This window comes from Cyclopterus lumpus, chromosome 2 (assembly GCF_009769545.1).
Source record: "Cyclopterus lumpus isolate fCycLum1 chromosome 2, fCycLum1.pri, whole genome shotgun sequence".
Taxonomy (NCBI): Eukaryota; Metazoa; Chordata; class Actinopteri; order Perciformes; family Cyclopteridae; genus Cyclopterus; species Cyclopterus lumpus.
Genome location: NC_046967.1, coordinates 6,122,203 through 6,141,631, shown reverse-complemented (window position 1 = coordinate 6,141,631; position 19,429 = coordinate 6,122,203). Strand labels below are relative to the sequence as shown.

Genomic DNA, 19,429 nt, shown 5'->3' with positions numbered 1-19,429 from the left:
AAATAGTCAGTCTGGCTTTGTCGTCACAAGCTTCCAAAATAACTGGTTATTTCCATTCCCATTATCTGGCATTGCACTTGCACTCAGTGCCCAGCTGCTAATTGTTCCTTCTGAAAGTCGATCAAGGACTCCTGACCCCCGAGGGAGCAGCAGAGGGGTGTCAGTCATCCTGGACAGTGAATACCCCTAGGTCGCCCGGGGCAACGCTGCTTTTGGGAGCTGGGCACTTTAAGCCCAAGCATCAACAGTGTCTCCCCCAGTTACATACAGAGATTCTCACTATGCATGCTGTTGAATACAGCTCTTTGCTTTCGCAGCTTTCGCAGCTTAAAACATCACTTTCTTCATGGACTTCTCAATAAACCCTCATCATTCATTCACTCTCAGGAAATAGACTGGCAGTTCAATTCTAAGATGAATGTCGCACCTGCGCCTCCTCCTGCTGTCTCTTCAGCTGCTCCAGCATGGCCTGGAACTCCTCCTCCTTCTGCTGAGCCTCCTCGATGGTCGCCTGGTTCTGCTCGTCGTAAGCCATGGCCACCACGGCCAGGATCAGGTTGACCAGGTAGAAGGAGCCCAGGAAGATCACCAGCACGAAGAAGATCATGTAGGGCTTCCCTGCTGCGCGCAAAGTCTGATGGGCCAAAGATAGACGGACAGACTAAGAATATCACCAAAGTATGAGAGGAAAAAGACGATGCCATCGGTACTTTGAAGTGACACAATGTACCGTAAGGTGTTCGGTTTGGGTCTCATTGTTGCTGCATTGCACTGCAGCAGTACACAACTGATTTACACAACAGGCCTAGTCTATAAATGCAGAATGACACACCTTTTAAAACTACCTGGGTTTGTTTGCTCAGATATTTACGAATAATGATTTATTCCTGAAAAATAAATGATTATATACTAAATATGTGATGTGTAAACAACATTCTATGTCGTTCACTGTCAACAGCCTTTACAAATAGATAGTAAATACAGTTAGTGATGATGATGATGATGATTATGAGGATAGCCAACTCATCAATTAGTCAACTGACAGAAAATAACCAAATATTTTGATCATCTATTAAAGTGCAGTTGGTAACTTTATTAAAAATAACTTATTGTCATAAAATGACCCTACATCCTTACAGTAGTACACAAGACAGATAATCTGTAAAAAAAATTCTGGTTCCTCTGCCTCCTTTTCGTGCTCCTCATCTCATTTGCAAGATTCCACCGCATCTGAAGAAAATCAACCAATCAGAGCCGAGGAGTCTCTGAAGCAGCTGTCAATCACTGCCAGTGAACTCTGATCAAACTGTCAGACTATGAATCAAACAGAAGATTCTTACACTACATTGCCTATTTCTAACATATGGGAAACATATATATTAGTTTAGCTGAGAAATGAATGAGCCAGCAGCCTTGTTGAAAACATTTGAACCAAAACTAAGCCCCACCCACCAGCTGGAACACAATCTCAAATTACTGCGAAATAGTAACTCAAATATTTTTATGGAAATTAATATATGGCGAGAAATAGGCAATGCAGTAACAGAACCGTGATTCATAGTTCGACAGTTGTCACCAGCAGTGATTGACAGCTGCATTAGAGACGCCTCAGCTCTGATTGGTTATTTTTTGATACCTCATATTAAACTGAATATCTTTGGGTTTTGGACTGAAAGAACAAATCATTTAAAGACTTTGAACTTGTAAAACTGGGAAAGGCATTTTAATCTGTTTACTTGTATGATCTTTTAATAGAACATAAAAAATAATCAACTGATTAATCGATTATGAAAACAGTAGTTACTTCCTAAATTAAGTCATTTTACTCAATGAACAAGCAAATTCTGCACTGTGTAACAATCAGAAATGTGTTCTACTGACCTGCTGGTAGAGGTTTTCCCAGTAGTCCTGAGTCATGAGTCGGAACAGGGAGAGGAATGCCCAGCTGAACGAGTCGAAGCTGGTGTAGTCGTAGTCTGGATTGCGGCCGGCTTTGATACACGTGTAGCCCTCTGGACACAGCCTGTCAGGACACACCGGTGTTATGAACGTGTATCTCCTTAGTGCAGTGATTTTCAACCACTGTTTCGGGTCACATCAGAATATCTTGAACAAGGAGGACTTCAGAGTGTCTGCACTCATGGAGCAGAGGCCATCAAAAGCTTCGTTAGCAGAGTGAAAGCGAGACACCCGGATGTTCTTGTTTGGAGCTCGTCGCCAAAACTTTACCAGCAGACCTAGCTCCTGTGTTGAAGGATGTCATGCACATGATTAACTTTGTAAGGAACTCTGAAAAGCTGCATACTTGCATCTTTATGTGAGGAAATGGGAGCGGAGCATAAAGCCCTATTGCTCCACACACAAATACGATAGTTAGGGCTGAATCAGGTTTGCCCTGGTCGAGCCCCTTAATATGCTGCTAAAGGCTTATAGGCTGCTGGGGGATGTTTTAGGATACACTGAGCACCTATCTCATCTTCTCTCTCTCTCTCTCTCCTTATGGATTAATTTACATCTCTCCATTGCACATTACTAACTCTGCTTCCTCCCCAGAGTCGTTGTGACTTCACGTCTCATAGGGTCCATTGGACCTGGCGGTGTCTGATGCCTACTGCCTGGCGGGCCGGCCTCCTTCGTTGGCCCTGCGGATTCATAATTTGTGATATTGGGCTATATAAAATAAACTGAATTGAACTGAGACCAGACCGTGGTTTAAAGCTGAGCTTTGCTGATCTACCTTTGGACAGTTTTTGGTTGACTGTTGCCAAGGAGTTCCCTATTCTGGCAAACAGAGCCATTTCAACATTGCTCCCATTTTCTTTTCAAGCTTGCTGCTATAAAAACTCAAAAAACAGATTCTGACAGTTTCAGCTCTGTGTTCATCCAAACAGGCCCAGGTTTCACACTGAGTAAGTATCAACAAATTAAAACTTACATTGTCACATTGTAGCATAGCTGCATTATGCTACATAATGATTTTACATAATAATGTTGTAAGTTTGGTTTTTGGTGTGCAGCGGGAAATCTTTTATTTAAAAAATGTGATGAAAACCAGGATGAAAAACACTGCTTTCTGTGATTGAGTAACAATGTTTTTATTTTTTTGTGAAATGTTCATATCCAGCACGGCTGGTTCCTGTTTGATGCAATGCTATATCAGAACTTTTTATTATGCCAAGATATAATATATAACATTACGTAACACACTCAGACATCTATTCTGGAACTTCCTGTTGAACCTAGACAAATACTGAATAATTAATGCAAAGAAATCCTGGGACCTCCTATTTCCTAAAGGACCATTTAAGATATAAACCTTCCTTGAACAGGGGTTTGAAAGCTTCTAGGAAACTGACATGGTCCAGTGCTAAGTGCAGTTAGTCCAAGGCAACTGGACTTGTTTGCCTCCAATCCGATTTTTGAGACCAAAGAGTCTAGAAAAATTGAAGGCAAGTCTGGCCTTGAATGCACCACAGCTCTCGATTACACTGAAATGAATATGTTTCGCTATCTAAGAAGAACTTAAATCAATCAAAGCTTCCCCCAGCAACATATGCGCAGAGCATGGACATTCAACATTTGCCAAAACACATAAAAAGAAAACCCATAGTTAACCAGCGGTGTGGATTCCCGTTAATGCCTCGGCGAGGCGGCGAGTGTCCACGCCGATTGTGTCTGCGGTGCATCTAATGGGCCGTATGAATAAAACACGCCGAGGACTTACCCAGCGCCACTGCCGTTCCCACAGAGCAGAGCGTCCCGACGGCCCGGGAGGAAATAGTAATTACCTAGAGGAGATAGATGGGGGGGGGGGGGGGGGGCGGCAGAGGGACGGGTCAGTCAGAGCCACGACAGAGGGGTGAAGCAGAGGACGTGAGGAAGATGGATGATGGGACGGAAAGACACCGTGCAGCCTGTGGGTCTCTCTTTTCATGTTTGGTGTGATATTATTTATTGGCCGGGAGACGAGAGGAAGGTGGTGATTTGTCTGTCACCCAAACATATTAATCATGTTTTGGTGTGTGTATGTGTGTGTGAGTGTGTGAGTGTGTGGGGTGTCGTTCCTCAACTGTCACTGAATCACAATCAAACACAGCAAACATCTCTGATGCAATAGAGATGCCGCAAGTCATAACATCTACGCGACTGATAATCTCTGCCGTCTCTCGCTCTTGGATTCAGCTCGCCGGTCTCCCCCATATCTCCCGCTGGCGGTCAGTGACTCACCCTCCTTCGCTGCTTTAGGCGACTCATGCCACGCAGATGCGTTATGAGAGAATGACAAAATGTAGCGAGGGGATGAAAGCCAAGTTTTTAAATTTTATTTTTGTGCCGATTATCCGCCACATTTGCTGCATTCTCCCAGCAGCCATTAGTATCACTCCTTATCACGGCGGCGGGCCAGCGGTGCCTGACCTCCGCCACCGTGGCCCGTTTCTGCATAGGAAGGTCACGATATGACAAGACGTGACCCCGGTTAACCCCACTTGGCTTACGCTCGTCGCTGATGTACTCCGTCCAGTTGAAGGGGCTCTCCGTGGCGTTCTGCGCAAATGTGGTGTTGATGTCCAGCAGGATGCCGCCGAAGAGCGCCGCATCGTCGTCGCCGGCAGTGCCGTTGCTGCTGCTGTTGGTGGAGTTGCCGGCGAACGGCAGGCGCACGCACTTCTGCCTCAGGTTGCCCATGAAGAGCTGCAGGCCGATGAGGGCGAAGACGCTGAGGCAGAAGACGGTGAGGATCATGACGTCCGACAGCTTCTTCACCGACTGGATGAGCGCGCCGACGATGGTCTTCAAGCCTGAGCGGGAGAGAGGGCGGGAGGGGGGCGGGAGGAGAGGGGGACATGGCAGAGCGATAATTACAGCCACGCTTGTGTCGAGAAGGAGCTGCCGATAAGAGCTCACAGTGGCAAGCAGCCAGGGGGATCTGCAGTGCAGGCTCCTGTGTGAACTGCTTGCTGCCATACAGGAACCAGGCTGACACGGATCACTGCTAATCGTGGATAAACCATTATGGTTCTATGGGAGAGTGATCCTTAATAAACAATTTCTATACATTTGTGCGGTTGTATCTGGTTAAAATGCCACCGAGACTGTTACGTTGAGGTGCATGGGATTACGTCGTCGACGAGGACGTGTCCAAGTGCACATGTTGTTTTTATCCAGATTGAGATCACGCTGTGCACAAGAGGGTTAGTGAAGGGGTTAATATGCCAGAAGGTGATTGTGGTGAAGAATCGGTATCCTCTCAACTAGTCACTTTGCTGCTTTGGTACCCTCAAAAGCTCCTCATTAAACATACAGACCATCTACAGATTAATCCAATGAGATACAGTGTGATAATAATTCAGCTTTTGAGGTGCTGGAAGATATATTTTGACAATTTTGGACAGGGCCAGGCTAGCTGCTTTCATCTCTTTCCGCTCTCTATGCTAACCTAAGCTGCTGGCCCGAGCTTTATATTCAGCGTGCAGATGCCTGAGTGGGATTAATTTCCTCATCTGACCCTCAACAATAAAGCCACTCTGTGAACGTCTATTCTGGACATTAAAGAGCCGCCATTCACCAAACTCCTCCTCTGTAGCTGCGCCTCTTCTCCTCTTGGCGCTTTGTGCACTGTGCTCGCGTAAATCTCAAAGTGACAAAGCAAAATGTGTTTCAAGGTCAGGAAAATAGCAAATGTGCTGGCACCACTTTGCACTGCCACGTAAACAGAGCCCAGAAAGGTTTGAAGGTGTTTGTTGAGGAGTTCTACTTTATACTGAGAGCCAATCACAAGTTCTCCTGGATGGTTTTACGTATGACCTTTTGTTAGTTTGTGATGTGAATAGTGTTTGGAATACCCAAACCACCATTCACCATGAAACAATTTCGCCAAGAACGGACAACATGGAACAGGACATGCAGGAGGAAAAAACAAGGTAAGGAGGAACCCTGTGCACACAGGAGGTGCTTGCCACCAGAAGATCGGCTTTTGCAATGTCTCATGCAAAAATAGGAGAAAAAAAACAAAAACAAAGTGCACAAAATCTACTTGTAAGTCTCCCAAGGCAAGAATAGATTTCAACCTAAAGGAATTCTGCCTTAAAGGATGTATCTAAAAGCTCAGAATCCTGTCAATCTTTGCAGATTGGATCCAGATTCCAGCTTTTACTGGCCTTGGGACGAAGGCAGCATGAGGGACGGCGATGGGCGTCGTCAGGCTTAGCTACAGTGAAATGAGCTGGGGGGGGGGGGGGCGGGGTGCTTGGATGTTAGCGAAACGCCAGTTAGCCGTTAGCATTTCATTAACTCTACGGGGCCGTGTGGGCTCTCTCACCTGGGATGACTGATATTGTTTTCAAGGCTCGCAGAACCCTGAAGGTTCGCAGCGCTGAGACATTGCCCAGGTCCACAAACTCTGTGACATATCTGTAAGGGAAGGGGGAGTCGGGGGGGGGGAGTCGGGGAGAGGCAAGGGGGGCAGTTGCGGAAAAGGTATGGGACACGCACGCACATATGCCCACGCGCACACAAACCAGGCACCCACACACATGGCGTGACAAGACAAAAGGTGGGTCGTGGGGAGGGAGGGGTAGGAAGAGGGTAAGGGGGGGTGGGGAGGGGAGGAGGGAACGGCAAACGGTCACGCACAGAAGACAAGGGCAGGAGTGCTGGAGGCAGGCGCGGAGCAGCCTTACCTGGTATCACTGAGATAGTTTTCAAAGCTCGCAATACTCTGAACGTGCGCAGAGCTGAAACATTGCCTAGGTGTACAAACTCTGTTACATACCTGCAGGATCAAATGCACAGTTACTACACAGCAACACATCCAGCTCTCACAACAGCATAATCAAGTTCACGACTCTCTCCAGGGGGGAAAACCCTTTTAGCTCAGAGAAAGTGCCCCCAGGTGGACTACTTACATTAATACAAGTTTTCTGAAATGTTATGTTTAAGTATGCAAAAGGATGGATTATCTTAGTAATTATGTGCTAATTTTTATTACACGCAGAAAATACTGCCAGGTGCCATAAAGAGACGATTTCTTCGACATGTTTTTAAGAATAAAATGTTGTATACATCAGGCTATGAATGATGTCATAACCTTCAGAATATAGAGAGGAATGAAAACCTTTGGCTTCTGGCTCAGACTCAGAAGGCCTTTAAAGATATGGATCGTACAGATACTACAGGTGAAAAGGGCAACAAAAAAAAACACTAATAGATATCACAATGAAACACAATGAAAGTTGATTACTTCGAATGAGAAAATATTGTTTTGCATTACAAGTTATCTGAAAGTTTCTGTTTCTTAAATATGACAATGAGGCATTATCTAATAGTAACTTTTGGTGATTTGAGAAGAAATCTCAACAAGCAAATGGACAAAGTAGTGAAATAAACACCTCAATGTTTACTTGTGTTTTCTTTCCACTAGTCTGAAAGAAACCCCCAAATCAGTTTTTTACCTGTTCAGTCTTATTACATCATGCGACAAGTGTAAATACTGTACTCCAATACATTGCCAGTGTAACCTAATGCTGAAGGCTTTAGTCTCAAGACAAGCAGCTGTAGTCATTGAGGCGTGGGATAAATATGGACCAAGACGCTCCATGCTTCAGGGGCTCACGTCCATTATGACAGAGTACAGTTGAGATTTCTGGCCATGGTTTAAAAACTAAGCCGCAGATTACCCGGCCCCTCTTCATTCTCTCTCTCTCCCTTAAAAGGCTGCTGCGCCGAATTAGCATTAAAAGGCATCTGGCTTCCTAATCTACGCCGGATCGTGTTAAACTGAGGCTTGTCAGAATACTTACGCCATGAGGATAACACTGAAATCCAGCCAATTCCACGGGTCCCGCAGGAAAGTGAACTTCCCCACGCAGAAGCCCCTGGCCAAGATCTTTATGAGGGACTCGAAGGTGTAAATCCCTGTGAATGTGTACCTGGTAAACAAGTGTAGGGAGGAATGACCACGCTGGTTAACATCTCTGTGTACTGGATGTTTTCAGTACATGGATTACTGCGACCTAAAGAAATTGTGTTTGCCATGACGTCATTTTTTCATCACAAGGTCCGTTTAGGAATCTAAAAGAGATCATCGTGCTTTTGGAGATTCAGGCAGTAATTATTACACTGCCATGGAGTTGTTTGCTGTTGCTGCTTTACAACATGTATTAGGGCCACTGAAGGTCACAAGTAAATACATCATGGAGCTGGGGCAAGGGGGCAATGTAAGATAAGATAATTCTTTATTTGTCCCGCAGCAGGGACATTTACATATAATAAAATAATTATAGAATATTCCAAAGTTATACATTTTGGAGAAAGAAACTCTGATATTCTCCTAAATTATAAAGTCATACATGTAGCCGCTGTCTGAATTACGTTGTGCCTAAAGTATATACTATGGTAAGAAAGACATTTTCGGGAAGTGAAGGTCCTCAAAGATACCTGTTCATGTTCACACTTATGCTCTCATATGATCAGAACTTTATCACAGAAGCACGTGAAGCATTTTTCTTGTTAATTTGGGATTATACATTTTTTTATACAATGGTTTAAACAGTCGGCCTTGTTGAGCAGTCCGCCCTAGATAGTCTGAAGAGACGCAATGCATTCTGGGTCCGTTGAGTATGACCAGTAAGCAAATGTTTCGTATTTAGAAATTCTCGCTCATTTAGTATACATTTCTCATGTGCACAAAATCCACACACCATGCAGCTTGAACACTCTACATACTAAATGGTTTGTCATACAAATATTATATCATATATGAATTACATTCATACATGAATATTATATCAAGGATATATTAAGGATCATACTCAAAGGGTTAATTAATGCATATTTCATTGTAAAATCACAACATACCTTTAAAAAAGAGTGAAATAAGAGAAAATGCGGACTTACTCTACATTCTTGGCCCATTCCGGGGGGTTACTGAGGGTCATGAAAGCACAGTTGGTCAGGATGGTGAACATGATCAACATGCTGAACATCGTGGACAAAGTCAAGGAGCACAGCATTAATCGTCTGCATGCTACAAATGAAAGTCAGAACTAACACTTCCCCATCCATCACTGCTGTACAGTAAGAATAAAACATGTCTGATGTACGTCTGCATAGAAAATCTAAACCAATCATGACACGTAATGTTCTCCATCACTTAAATCCCTCCTTTGTCTGGTAAACCCTTTAATCCAAATCAAGCTGTGTCTGTAGCAAACTCTGAAAAGGATATGAGTGGACTAAAACTCTAATAGCTACCCTCCTCAGAGGGTTGAAGGGGCTTAAGATGTACAAGGCAGGAGTGGCGTTGAAACGGAAGATTGCCTTCCCGCGATTCAATACTATGAAGGTCTGAAACAGAGGAAAAACAAAAAAATAACAAGTACAAATCAGACAGTGCCCACCTTATTACACATTCTGGATTATATGCGAGCTATGCAGCTCACATATAATGTGACAGAATGTGTGTGTGTGTGTGTGTGTGTGTGTGTGAAAGAATTAGCCGCCTCACAATACAGATGTTGACAGACATACGTGTTTACGTAATTTAGTAAAGTAAAAGTAACAATGTAAAAAATACAGTGTAACACTTCAAGTTCTTAAAGCTAGGCTCGGTAAAAAGAAAGAAAAGAAATAGAATTCCCGCTTTGTTCATTTTATGACACATTTGTGTGAAATTTAAAAATGATTAGCGTATGAATTCTTGCTAAAAAATATGTTTAGTGAGGTCACTGTGACCTTTGACCACTGAATTCTAGTCAGTTCAAATCTTGAGCGCGAGTGGACGTTTGTGCTCAATTTTGGGAAACAAAAGCTCACTAATAAACACAGTATATATCTTGACACACATGTAACCTCCATAACTTTTATAATTTAATTATTTAATTATTTTAGTACAGATTAAACAAAAAAGATAGAACAACTCAAACCTGATGAGCCTTAGAGCTTTTTTTTTAACCTTTGGAAAGAGCCACATCAGCTGTTGAAGTATTCCTCAAATAAAACTGCAGACATGTTATCAGTAAAATATCCAAAGTAAAAGTACTCATAATAAAGAACCCACAATGTTATGAAGATATTTAAGAGTGTAATTAAATAACTTTATTTGGTGAATATTTGCCACTGAATTGTAGGAAGATGCATAAAACAGAAATACCCGTGCCCCCCATTTGGGGTGAAATGTACACATTGTGGTTAAATTGTGTAAAACATTACAATAAATATGAGCAAAATATATTGATGTTGTACATCTAATTAAAGCTACAAGAATTAGTAAGCCATTTCAACACAACTTAAACACCAACTAAAAGAATTATTAAAATATCATAATCATAATTTTGCCAGGAGTCAGCCCACTCAGCACGTTTTCGGAACTAGCAACCCGTAGCTCGGTGCTATCAGAATAAGCCAGATAGCAAAGAGCAAGCCGACTTAACACAGATTCTAAACATCTTTACAAAATCATTCTGCACCAAAGCATCACCGAAATATGAGCCAAAGAACACAGCAACATGAATCGCTTTAGCGCTTTACAGTCAGCAAATGTTCCTTATTGTTGGCTTTTTTTGGGGGGAAAATCGTTTTTCTTCTTCTAAATCAACAAAGACTGCTGTATTTGGATGTATTGAACACCATAAGTAATATAAAAGTGAAATATATGGTTTGGTACATGAGAAAATTCAAATTGCCCAAATGTCCATTTTGCATAATTAATCTGTACTAAAACCTCTCTAACTTTGTTCTGTTTCACTTTTTCAAAGTCAAGCTTTATGTTGCGATGATCTGGGTAGTTTTTGACCTTTGCTCTGCATCCTTCCAAGAGATAATCATATTGAAAGTCCTTTTATTTCCTCGGCGAACCTGAAAATTCAATTTTTGCTGTGTTTCATGTTTATTTACTCTTAACCAGTAAAATATATACTTATATTTACACATCTGAACAAAAGCTCACATGAGTTGCCTTTATTATAACACCAACCTTATTCAAATAGTCTATGTGGTTGCGGAAATACACCCTTTTTTAGTTTGGGTATGTTATTTCGAGCAGAAACCTAGAAAATAGGTTGGTTTTTTAAAAGGTTAAGTACAGAAGGCAAATAAAGTCTCTGAAACGTATGAATGCCAGTGACTATGAGAACATTCTGAAGTTTGTGAGTTACCTTTCCTCAGCGGAGGAAATTGCTACTTGCCCATGAGTTTAGTTAAAATAGTTTGTTGAGGGGGTCGGGCGATTCATTTTGAAAGAAAACAGACCTGTAATGTTCCACGTTCACTGCTTGAGTCGCGCCATTATTGAAAGCTAAATCAGTAGACATAATGATGATGCTTCAGTCAAAAACTATGCCTTAAAATCATCCATTCACATGAGTTTTACATTCGCGAGACGGACTTGAAATGATTATTTCAGAAACAGACCTTCTGATTGCTGTAGAAGGTGTCCAAGTCCTCCAGAGGAGTGGACACCAGGCGGGGAGGGATGTCCCCGTAGATAAAGGGGAGGGATTTCCCCGCCTCCAGGTCGCTGTTGGGCCTGGGCCCATTCTCGTCGTCGATGTCGATGCGGCGCTCCGCCCGCGGTCTCCGGGCCTCCTCCTCGGCGATGCGCCTCTCGATGGCGGCCAGCGACTCGGGGCCGAAGGGGCAGAAGCTGTCAGGTCCGGGCGGTACAAGCAGCTGGGCCATCTTGTCATCCTGCTCCTTCAGAGGGCAGCGAGGGGCTCAGCTGGGACAGGGGGCTGTGGCGAGAGAGGAATGAGGGAGGAGGGGATGGATCAGCAGTCAAAAGGCTTCCGTTGAACAATCACTGGGATTTTTATTTTTAATAAAATTAGATACTGGATGTAGCCAGTAATGCAACATATTCTCTGCCTGAAAAGGGGCTTCAGAGTGGTGAGACTCTAACTTCATGTGATGGAACATTATTTATGGAAAGAGCCCCAATGCTTGTTCGATATTGGGTGAGAGGAAGTGGTGCGAGTGTTTCCTGTTGTCTCACAGGATGCGTCAGTGGTGGACCGGTGCTATGTTGACACTTGATATTGTTACGCAATAGTTAGGTGCGACCTGGTGAGATTGCTGTGTGTGACTTCTCCATAAATGAGACTCAGGCTCTCAGTCACGCGTGAGACCAACATTTTTAATTGCCCTCACATTTACTTAAAGAGGGCTTAGTCACTGGGCTTTCCATATTTCAATGAAATGTTATCTTTTTATACAAAATAGTTTACCAAAATTGCCAGCAGGCTCAGTCTCAGTCAATGTCTCAGTCTTTAGGAAGATGTCTTTGACACTTGCATGCTCCAAATAAAGAAAAGACATTTGTTCTTCTCCGCTGTACCGAACCATGACCGCTAAACCGGGGTATGAACGGAACCAGCTGACTTATGACACAAGCATATGGACATTAAGGAGCTAACACACAGATACATGCATTAGAGAGGCCGCAGGAGTTAAATAAATAAATAAAAGAGGGCACATTTCACATGCAAATGGTGACGACTAACGATTTGAGTGCCTTACTGCATAACACAAAGCTGTTTTATAACCGCTGACAAAAGAATGTACATCAGAATCATCATGTGGGCTAATCCGCAAAGAGGCACACTAATGTTTTATATTCAAAAAATCCCAAAAAAGCAGTTCTGTTGACCTCTGGGTAGAATGCGTCAGATTGGTGAGAGGTCCACAGGTTGGGGGGAAGCTTTAGAGAGCCAGTAAACAAAGGAGACAAAGAAATATACAGCAGGAGAAAAAGCCGAGCAAAAGACTCTCAAGGGAATGTCCATTTTGCCACTTTTCTGCCCAATTATGTATCTATATTGACATATTACTGCATTTCACTTCATGGCCCCCCTGTAAATCACCTTTCACGCCCAGAGGCTCATAGTGGGAAGGCACACACACAAGATCTTCCCAAAAGCCCTGCAGACGTGAGCCATTATCAGCCTCCAAGGTGGGTCTGGTTCCTCGCGGGGACGCTGTGCTGGACCAGAAAACTGAAGCCTGGCCCTCTAGCAGTCTCTAAAGGGATGTCTCCCTGAGTCTTCCCTTCACCAAAGGGAAATGGGGGAACAGTTACCGCCCTACAACCTGTTTTTATTCCATTTAGTAAAAAGCAGGGGTAGCACAAGAGACAGTTTTGAGCTATGTTGACATTCAGCTCGCGACGGGGTAGTTTACATTTTGTTTCTGTTTCTGGTAAAATGACCTACTGTGTAGCTTTGAGAGCATATAACTGCTTCTTTTCACATTCAACTGGGTAAATCAAGTGTTTATTTTTAACCAAACCAATTCAATTCAGTTTATTTTGTATAGCCCAATATCACAAATTTGCCTCAGAGTTGATGATTGTTGGAACAGTGGAAAGACTAACCCAAATCTCTGTTTATGTATTTTATATTTACTTCCAACAGCGTCACATAGCATCTGAAATGGTTGGTGATTGTAACCTTTCCCGCTAAAGACAAAGGCCAGATGTTGTGGGCTTTTAGTCCAGTGGGAGAAGGTTCATTTCACTAGATGAAACCAGTGTGGCCTCACCATTGATGGTGGAGAGAAAAATACTACTCCTACTACTAGCACCGCTGCAGCTCACTAACCAACATGTCACATCTTGTTTATTACCCTTATCCAGCCGAGATAGCCTTTTACCCCTCTTACCAGTCTTTATGCTAATCTGAGCTAACCATCTCCTGGCTAATAAATGGACAGATGTAACCTGTAATCATTAGAAAATGGAAACACTATCGGGCACACACACAAGCCTTGTTGTCCTAAAAACACCCATTTTGAAAATAAAACATTGAATTTGGACAAATTTCTTGGTGAGAAAACACTATAGATTTGGGACATGGCTCATAAACTCCAGTCAGCCGTCAAAACCGGAGTGGAAATTCATTAGAAAGCCACCGTAGCATGTTGTGTTTCTAAGAATTCCTCAGGCATAAACTGTGGATTCGTTGTAGCGTCTCCCATTGGGGCAGCTCATGAAACACATCTGCTTGTGTCTCAACGACTGCCCCTGGGACCCAGGGCTATGATGTGTGGCCTGACAGCTTGTCTGCTGCTGGGTGGTGGTAGGCGAGGGTGGGGGTGGGGGGGGGGAGTCCTGATGGAGTCCATAGGATCCACACCCGTGTCTCTGAGCATCCACACCCGTGTCTCTGACCTCGGCTTTTGAGCGCGGTCAAAAGAGTCCATGGCTTTTTGCACACTGACATTGTTGCTGACAGATCGTATACAACCTTTTGGCAAAAGTTTTGAATAATTTACCGCAGTCTTGATTTCTAACATTCACAAGCTTCTTCTGCGTGGTGCCTCTTTCAGTATGGTGGCTAAAGGACAGGTTCTCCCCTGGTTCTCTTTATAGACCGAATAACTAATCGATGAATGGAGAAAAATAATCAACAGATGACTGCATAATGGAACTGGGTGTTTCCTCACTATATCCCTCAACCGAACCTCCACTTGACTGCAATCTGTACCAAACACAAGATGACACCCTCTTGATCAGCTTCAGCTGAATGGACTATATGGGCATGTGAGTATTGTTTTTAAAATGACAAACCTGTCCTTTAAGATCCCCATCACAACATGTCCACATATCCAACAGTGACCCATCTTTAAGCCAACTCACAAGCTCTCTCTTCTTCTTTCTCTCTGGTTTTCCCACGGACAGTGGGCGCTAAAGACGTGAAGCAGCTGCTCCTCAGAGAACAAAAACGACAAGTGAAAACCTTCCTCGGCATAGCAGGACAACAACAACAACAACAACAACAACAACAACAACAACGGGCTCTCCAGACGCACGGTCTCCCCACATTTCATCCGAATGGCTACAAAATGCAGCTGACACGGTGTCAAAGGGGCGCTTTGCTGTCCATGGTGCTTAGAAGAAGATGATGGGGGGGGGGGGGGGTAGGTTTCCAGACGAATGGAAACCTACCAGTTGATCCCATGAGACACGCGCAGTGCGTTTCACCACCACGTAGCTTACATCTGTTTGAAGCACTTTCTTTCATCTCCCGTGCTAGCCGACCAAAGCTAACGTTAGCTACCTCTGTAAGGTAGCTAGCTAAGTTAGATAACTCAATTAACGGCGACGCGAAGAAGCCCGCGTGACGGCGTGTAGCTGACGTTAGTTCAGTAGCTTATAATACTTATTACAAATAAATATTAATAATAATAATAATAATAATATTAGAACCAGGACGGGTGTCGGACATTACCTCAATTATCTCGGTTTCAGGAGGAGCCGGGGGGCCGCGGCGGCTGTCGACATGTTGCTGGTTGCTCCGCGTTATCTCCGAAAAACGACACTTTTATATTTAGTTAAGAAGCGGCCGTCATCTACTCCACAGCCTCCTTTTCCCCCCCACACACACACACACACACTTTCTCCTCCAGATACCCCACCGGCAATATGACGACACACAGGCACGGTGAGAAGAAACAACAACAAACCCTCACACGTACACAGACACCGGTGAGCGCGAGCAACCGACGGTTGGAAGCTGTCGATGCCACCCATCTGGAAACCAGCGGTGCCCAAACTGAGGTCCGGGGGCCACATGTTGGGCCCTGGACTGTGGTTGAAATGGCACCAAAGCAAAACCAAGAGCGCTTTGAATTAACTACTTTCCTATGTGTTCTACTTCTTTCCCCCCCCCCCCCATACTTTAACGGAATTAAAGGTGTCAAAATATTATCAAATGTTAAATAGGTCAATATTATAAATGCATTGGGTCACATACCACCATGAACCTCTGAATATGTCTGAATGAGTCCGCGCGTGTGTCTTCTTTATACAGAGAGAAAGCAACTGGTTTAATACAAATATAAAAAGTCTTAATTTGAATGTGCACTCACACTCCCATCACCTGTAGCTCGGTGTTTTAAGATGTGAAACCTTTGTGAATGGTGTCCCTTCTTGCGTCGTTCACAGCGAGCTATGAGGGCTCTTCCCTCCATCCAGCACGTCTGTGGCACGTCATTTTGTGTGTCACGTCATGGAGGTTATTTTTTTCCCCCCATTGTCGTTTGTAAATGAAGGGACATTTGCCATATAACTTGGCTATAATAAACCAATTAAAAACATTACCAGCGACATGCTTTGTAATGTAGAGTCAATAATTTGTATATTTAATGGAGCACAAACCTGTCAAATGCACCTGGTACACTATGGCTGTGTGTCACGAGCGCAATTAGGAGGAAAAACATCAAAGATCCCCTTGACGACGTTGTCAAGATGTAATCCCCCGTTAAACGTCGTTCGTATTGCATTACATTTGCATTAAAATCCCAATAACGTTTGAACTGTCAACCTTGGTCTGTGTCAATGAATCCCGAATTATTACATCATCGCGTCTGACAGACCCGTTCTCCAAAGATGCGGATATACTCACCACCATCACGGTGCCCAGCAGGTGGGGACCCTGAAGATAGAGCCCATATCCGAAAGAATACTTCTTTACTTCAGCGGATGGCCTGTCCGTTTCAGGTGTTCTTCCCCTTTTTGTGAAATCCGGTCCGAGGCTTGATGGACTATCATTTAATAAGCGCTCCTTTGATTTTTTTTTTTCTTCTTTTTTTTTAGCCGCCCTTGCTTGCCATGGAGAAATCAATCCGCGCTTCCGGTTGGTTGGGCGTCGCAGGCTGGGAATGAATATCCTTAAAGCGATGGCTGTCGCAAGATGGTCCAGAATGTACGTCTGGAAAGCTGCTCGTCATATAATCGTCACTTCTTTAAAATTATTATCCTACTTATTCCCTAAAAAAATATTTCTATATTCAGTTTAATTCAAAAAGTTGCTTTATGTTTAATAGCTACAGGTTTTTTTGTTTCAGTGAATACACTACTTTTTGTTTGCCTACGTGAAAACGAAACCTACGGTAGCCTAAAAGGTATGGTTATTTACTTTCCATCAGGCCTTGTGTTGGCCACAGCAAAACAAAAAGGGAACGTTATCGATTAAACTGATTGGTCTCACATGAGGCATGTGCGTCTCACGTGGAGATCACATTGGAGGGTTCAGACATCAGTGGACGGTTACTCCCTCTGCATTTCTATTGTGAACTCGTGCCACCCGCTGGTCGGTCGGCAAAACTACACCAAACATGGCAACCCGCGCTCCCTGAGGCTTTGACATAAACAATTATATATATATATATATACATATACATACAGGACGGCCACTATACCTCATGAGACACAAATATAGGGAGAGGTCAAGACCTGCATAGTTGTGTCTTTAATTTACCTCAATAGACACACAAGGGGTTGGACATTTATAACAAACACTTAACAAGGAAAATAGCAATACCATGTCAATAATTGTCTTTATTCTTGTTCTATAATTTCATAAATACAACAAACTATACAGTATATAATATGACAACATATAGAACTTTATAAGCTGTGATATCAAATAGCTTTTGCGGCTCCAGACATATTTAATTTGGTGGAAAATAGGGTAAAATGTCTCTTTGGATATGAAAGGTTGTGTGACCCCTATAGGGGATAAAGTTGTGTTCTCTTCCGTTTATAGACAGAGTGTGACCTCTATGATGGGGAACACAGCCAGCAATATAAACAACTACAGATAATTTATTAGAATGTATTGCATATGATTCAAATTAGGGGGATTTAAAAAGAGGGTATAAACTCCATTCGTCACAGAGCCACAGTCAGCAGAGGTGGACCCACCCGTAAGATTAGCGTAGCGTGACACCCACAGTTTCACTTTACCATGGGGATATATATATATAGCACTGTAAACACACATTACATTTCCTGTCTTGCCCATGCAGAGTGAATTTATTGTTGATTTATTGTATTTATTTTTCTATCTCTGTCTAAGAGCCAATGGTGTAATTTCCACAGGGAATAGGAGGGAATTGGATTTTACTCGCCCCGATTCTTACAGTTTCGGGTTTCCCCCTTCAAAACTCTGGAAACAGCCGTCGGTCTCGTCTTTGTGAGTGGCCTCGGGGCTTTTCACCACGAGTTTGATGGTTCTATGAATGAAAAACGGCAAAGAAACACATGGAAAGCATGTAAATATATATATATGTATATATATATATATATATATATATATATATATATAGTCCATCATTGTGAATAATATTTCCAAAGTTCAGACATTCTTGGCAGCTCTGTGTGACTCTGCTTTCATTAGAGGCAAAGCGCTGAATGTGGAGGGCTCCTTTAAACAGTAGGACGCTTCCATTTGGTATTTGACACCCTCATTTTGGCCCTCTCCGTTTCTGGCTGTGCGTCGTCACGGTGAAGCTGGAAAAAGAGTTTAATAGAGTGATATCTGTTAGTCATCAAGAGACGGTCATCCACCCCGGACTCAATCACACGGTGGTCTGTTCACTGCAGAATCTCCACTGATAAGACCTCACAATGAGATGACGGCATCACGGTTCCCCGTGCTCCTGTTCATGAAGACTCACGCGTCTGTATGCAGATGTGTCACTGTTTGCTTGGGCTGACCCTCGGCCCCCCACGGCTGTGTGTTACCAATGTTTTCTGTCAGAAAGGATCACATATTATTAGATGCACAACATCCAGGAGTCTCTGAATCAAAGCCGCACGTGAATAAGCGTACTATAATTATTCCTTCAGTGCAAGTAAAGAAAACCATATACTCTGCATGAGATTTGATGGGAGGAATATGAGATTATATCTCGATAATTAGAAGTGGGTTTTTTGTTTTTTTCCCTTTGTTTTCTTTCCCCAACTTTCTCCAGTTTAATACGTTCAACCATGCGCCTATTATTTTATGTTATTAAATCAATAAAATAATTAAGTGTATTTGAGATTTTTTTTAAAGTACACTACTGAAGTATTTTGTAGATTTATTCAAGAATATCACAAAAATGAAAAGCTCCTCCCTAGATCATTTGTGCATTGTTATATCTTTCCAATCTGAGATATTTAATACAATGGTTCATCAAAAATGTTTTACGGTTGTGACCTAAATCAAAGCCAGTGGTTCACTAACAAAAAAAAGTAATTAATTATATCTCCCCATTAGCTTCATATACCGTGACCACGTGTGGGAGTCCCGAACCCACTGGATTAATGCACCCCACTCCCTCAACTACTCCCACTCAATAAGTGATTTACTACGTTTCCCAGAAGACCTTAAGGGCCCCGAGAGGACTGACAGGAGCACCATCTCTCCGAGGAGGCGGAGGAAGGAGACGTGTGACTTTCCAGCGGCGCAGCACTCCGGTGCAGGGTGATGGATCAGGCCCGATCCTGTAGAGGATCAGCACCTGATGAGGATTAGGGGCCTTTTTTTAACCACAATCCACTGCTGTACCCTTTTAACAGAGGTGCCGTCGGGGGAACAGCCTCCACATTGTAGACTGGTTCACCATGTTCACCGTGCAGATGACCCCCCCTCCCAGCACAGCATTCACA

General features: G+C 43.3%; 1 protein-coding gene across 1 annotated transcript in view; it reads right to left on the bottom strand.

Annotated features, from left to right (window-relative positions):
- The window catches only part of scn1lab (sodium channel, voltage-gated, type I like, alpha b), a 44,573-nt gene extending 27,628 nt beyond the window's left edge, over window positions 1-16,945 (bottom strand). The window contains exons 1-10 of the mRNA XM_034547650.1: window positions 16,398-16,945; window positions 11,410-11,729; window positions 9,227-9,345; window positions 8,896-8,985; window positions 7,800-7,928; window positions 6,320-6,411; window positions 4,497-4,799; window positions 3,725-3,788; window positions 1,882-2,023; window positions 428-634 (exon numbers count right to left, since the gene is read on the bottom strand). Of these exons, the coding sequence (XP_034403541.1) occupies window positions 428-634; window positions 1,882-2,023; window positions 3,725-3,788; window positions 4,497-4,799; window positions 6,320-6,411; window positions 7,800-7,928; window positions 8,896-8,985; window positions 9,227-9,345; window positions 11,410-11,676 (1,413 nt within the window). The 5' untranslated portion in view covers window positions 11,677-11,729; window positions 16,398-16,945. The remainder of the gene's footprint in view (window positions 1-427; window positions 635-1,881; window positions 2,024-3,724; window positions 3,789-4,496; window positions 4,800-6,319; window positions 6,412-7,799; window positions 7,929-8,895; window positions 8,986-9,226; window positions 9,346-11,409; window positions 11,730-16,397) is intronic.
- Window positions 16,946-19,429: the final 2,484 nt, after the last annotated feature.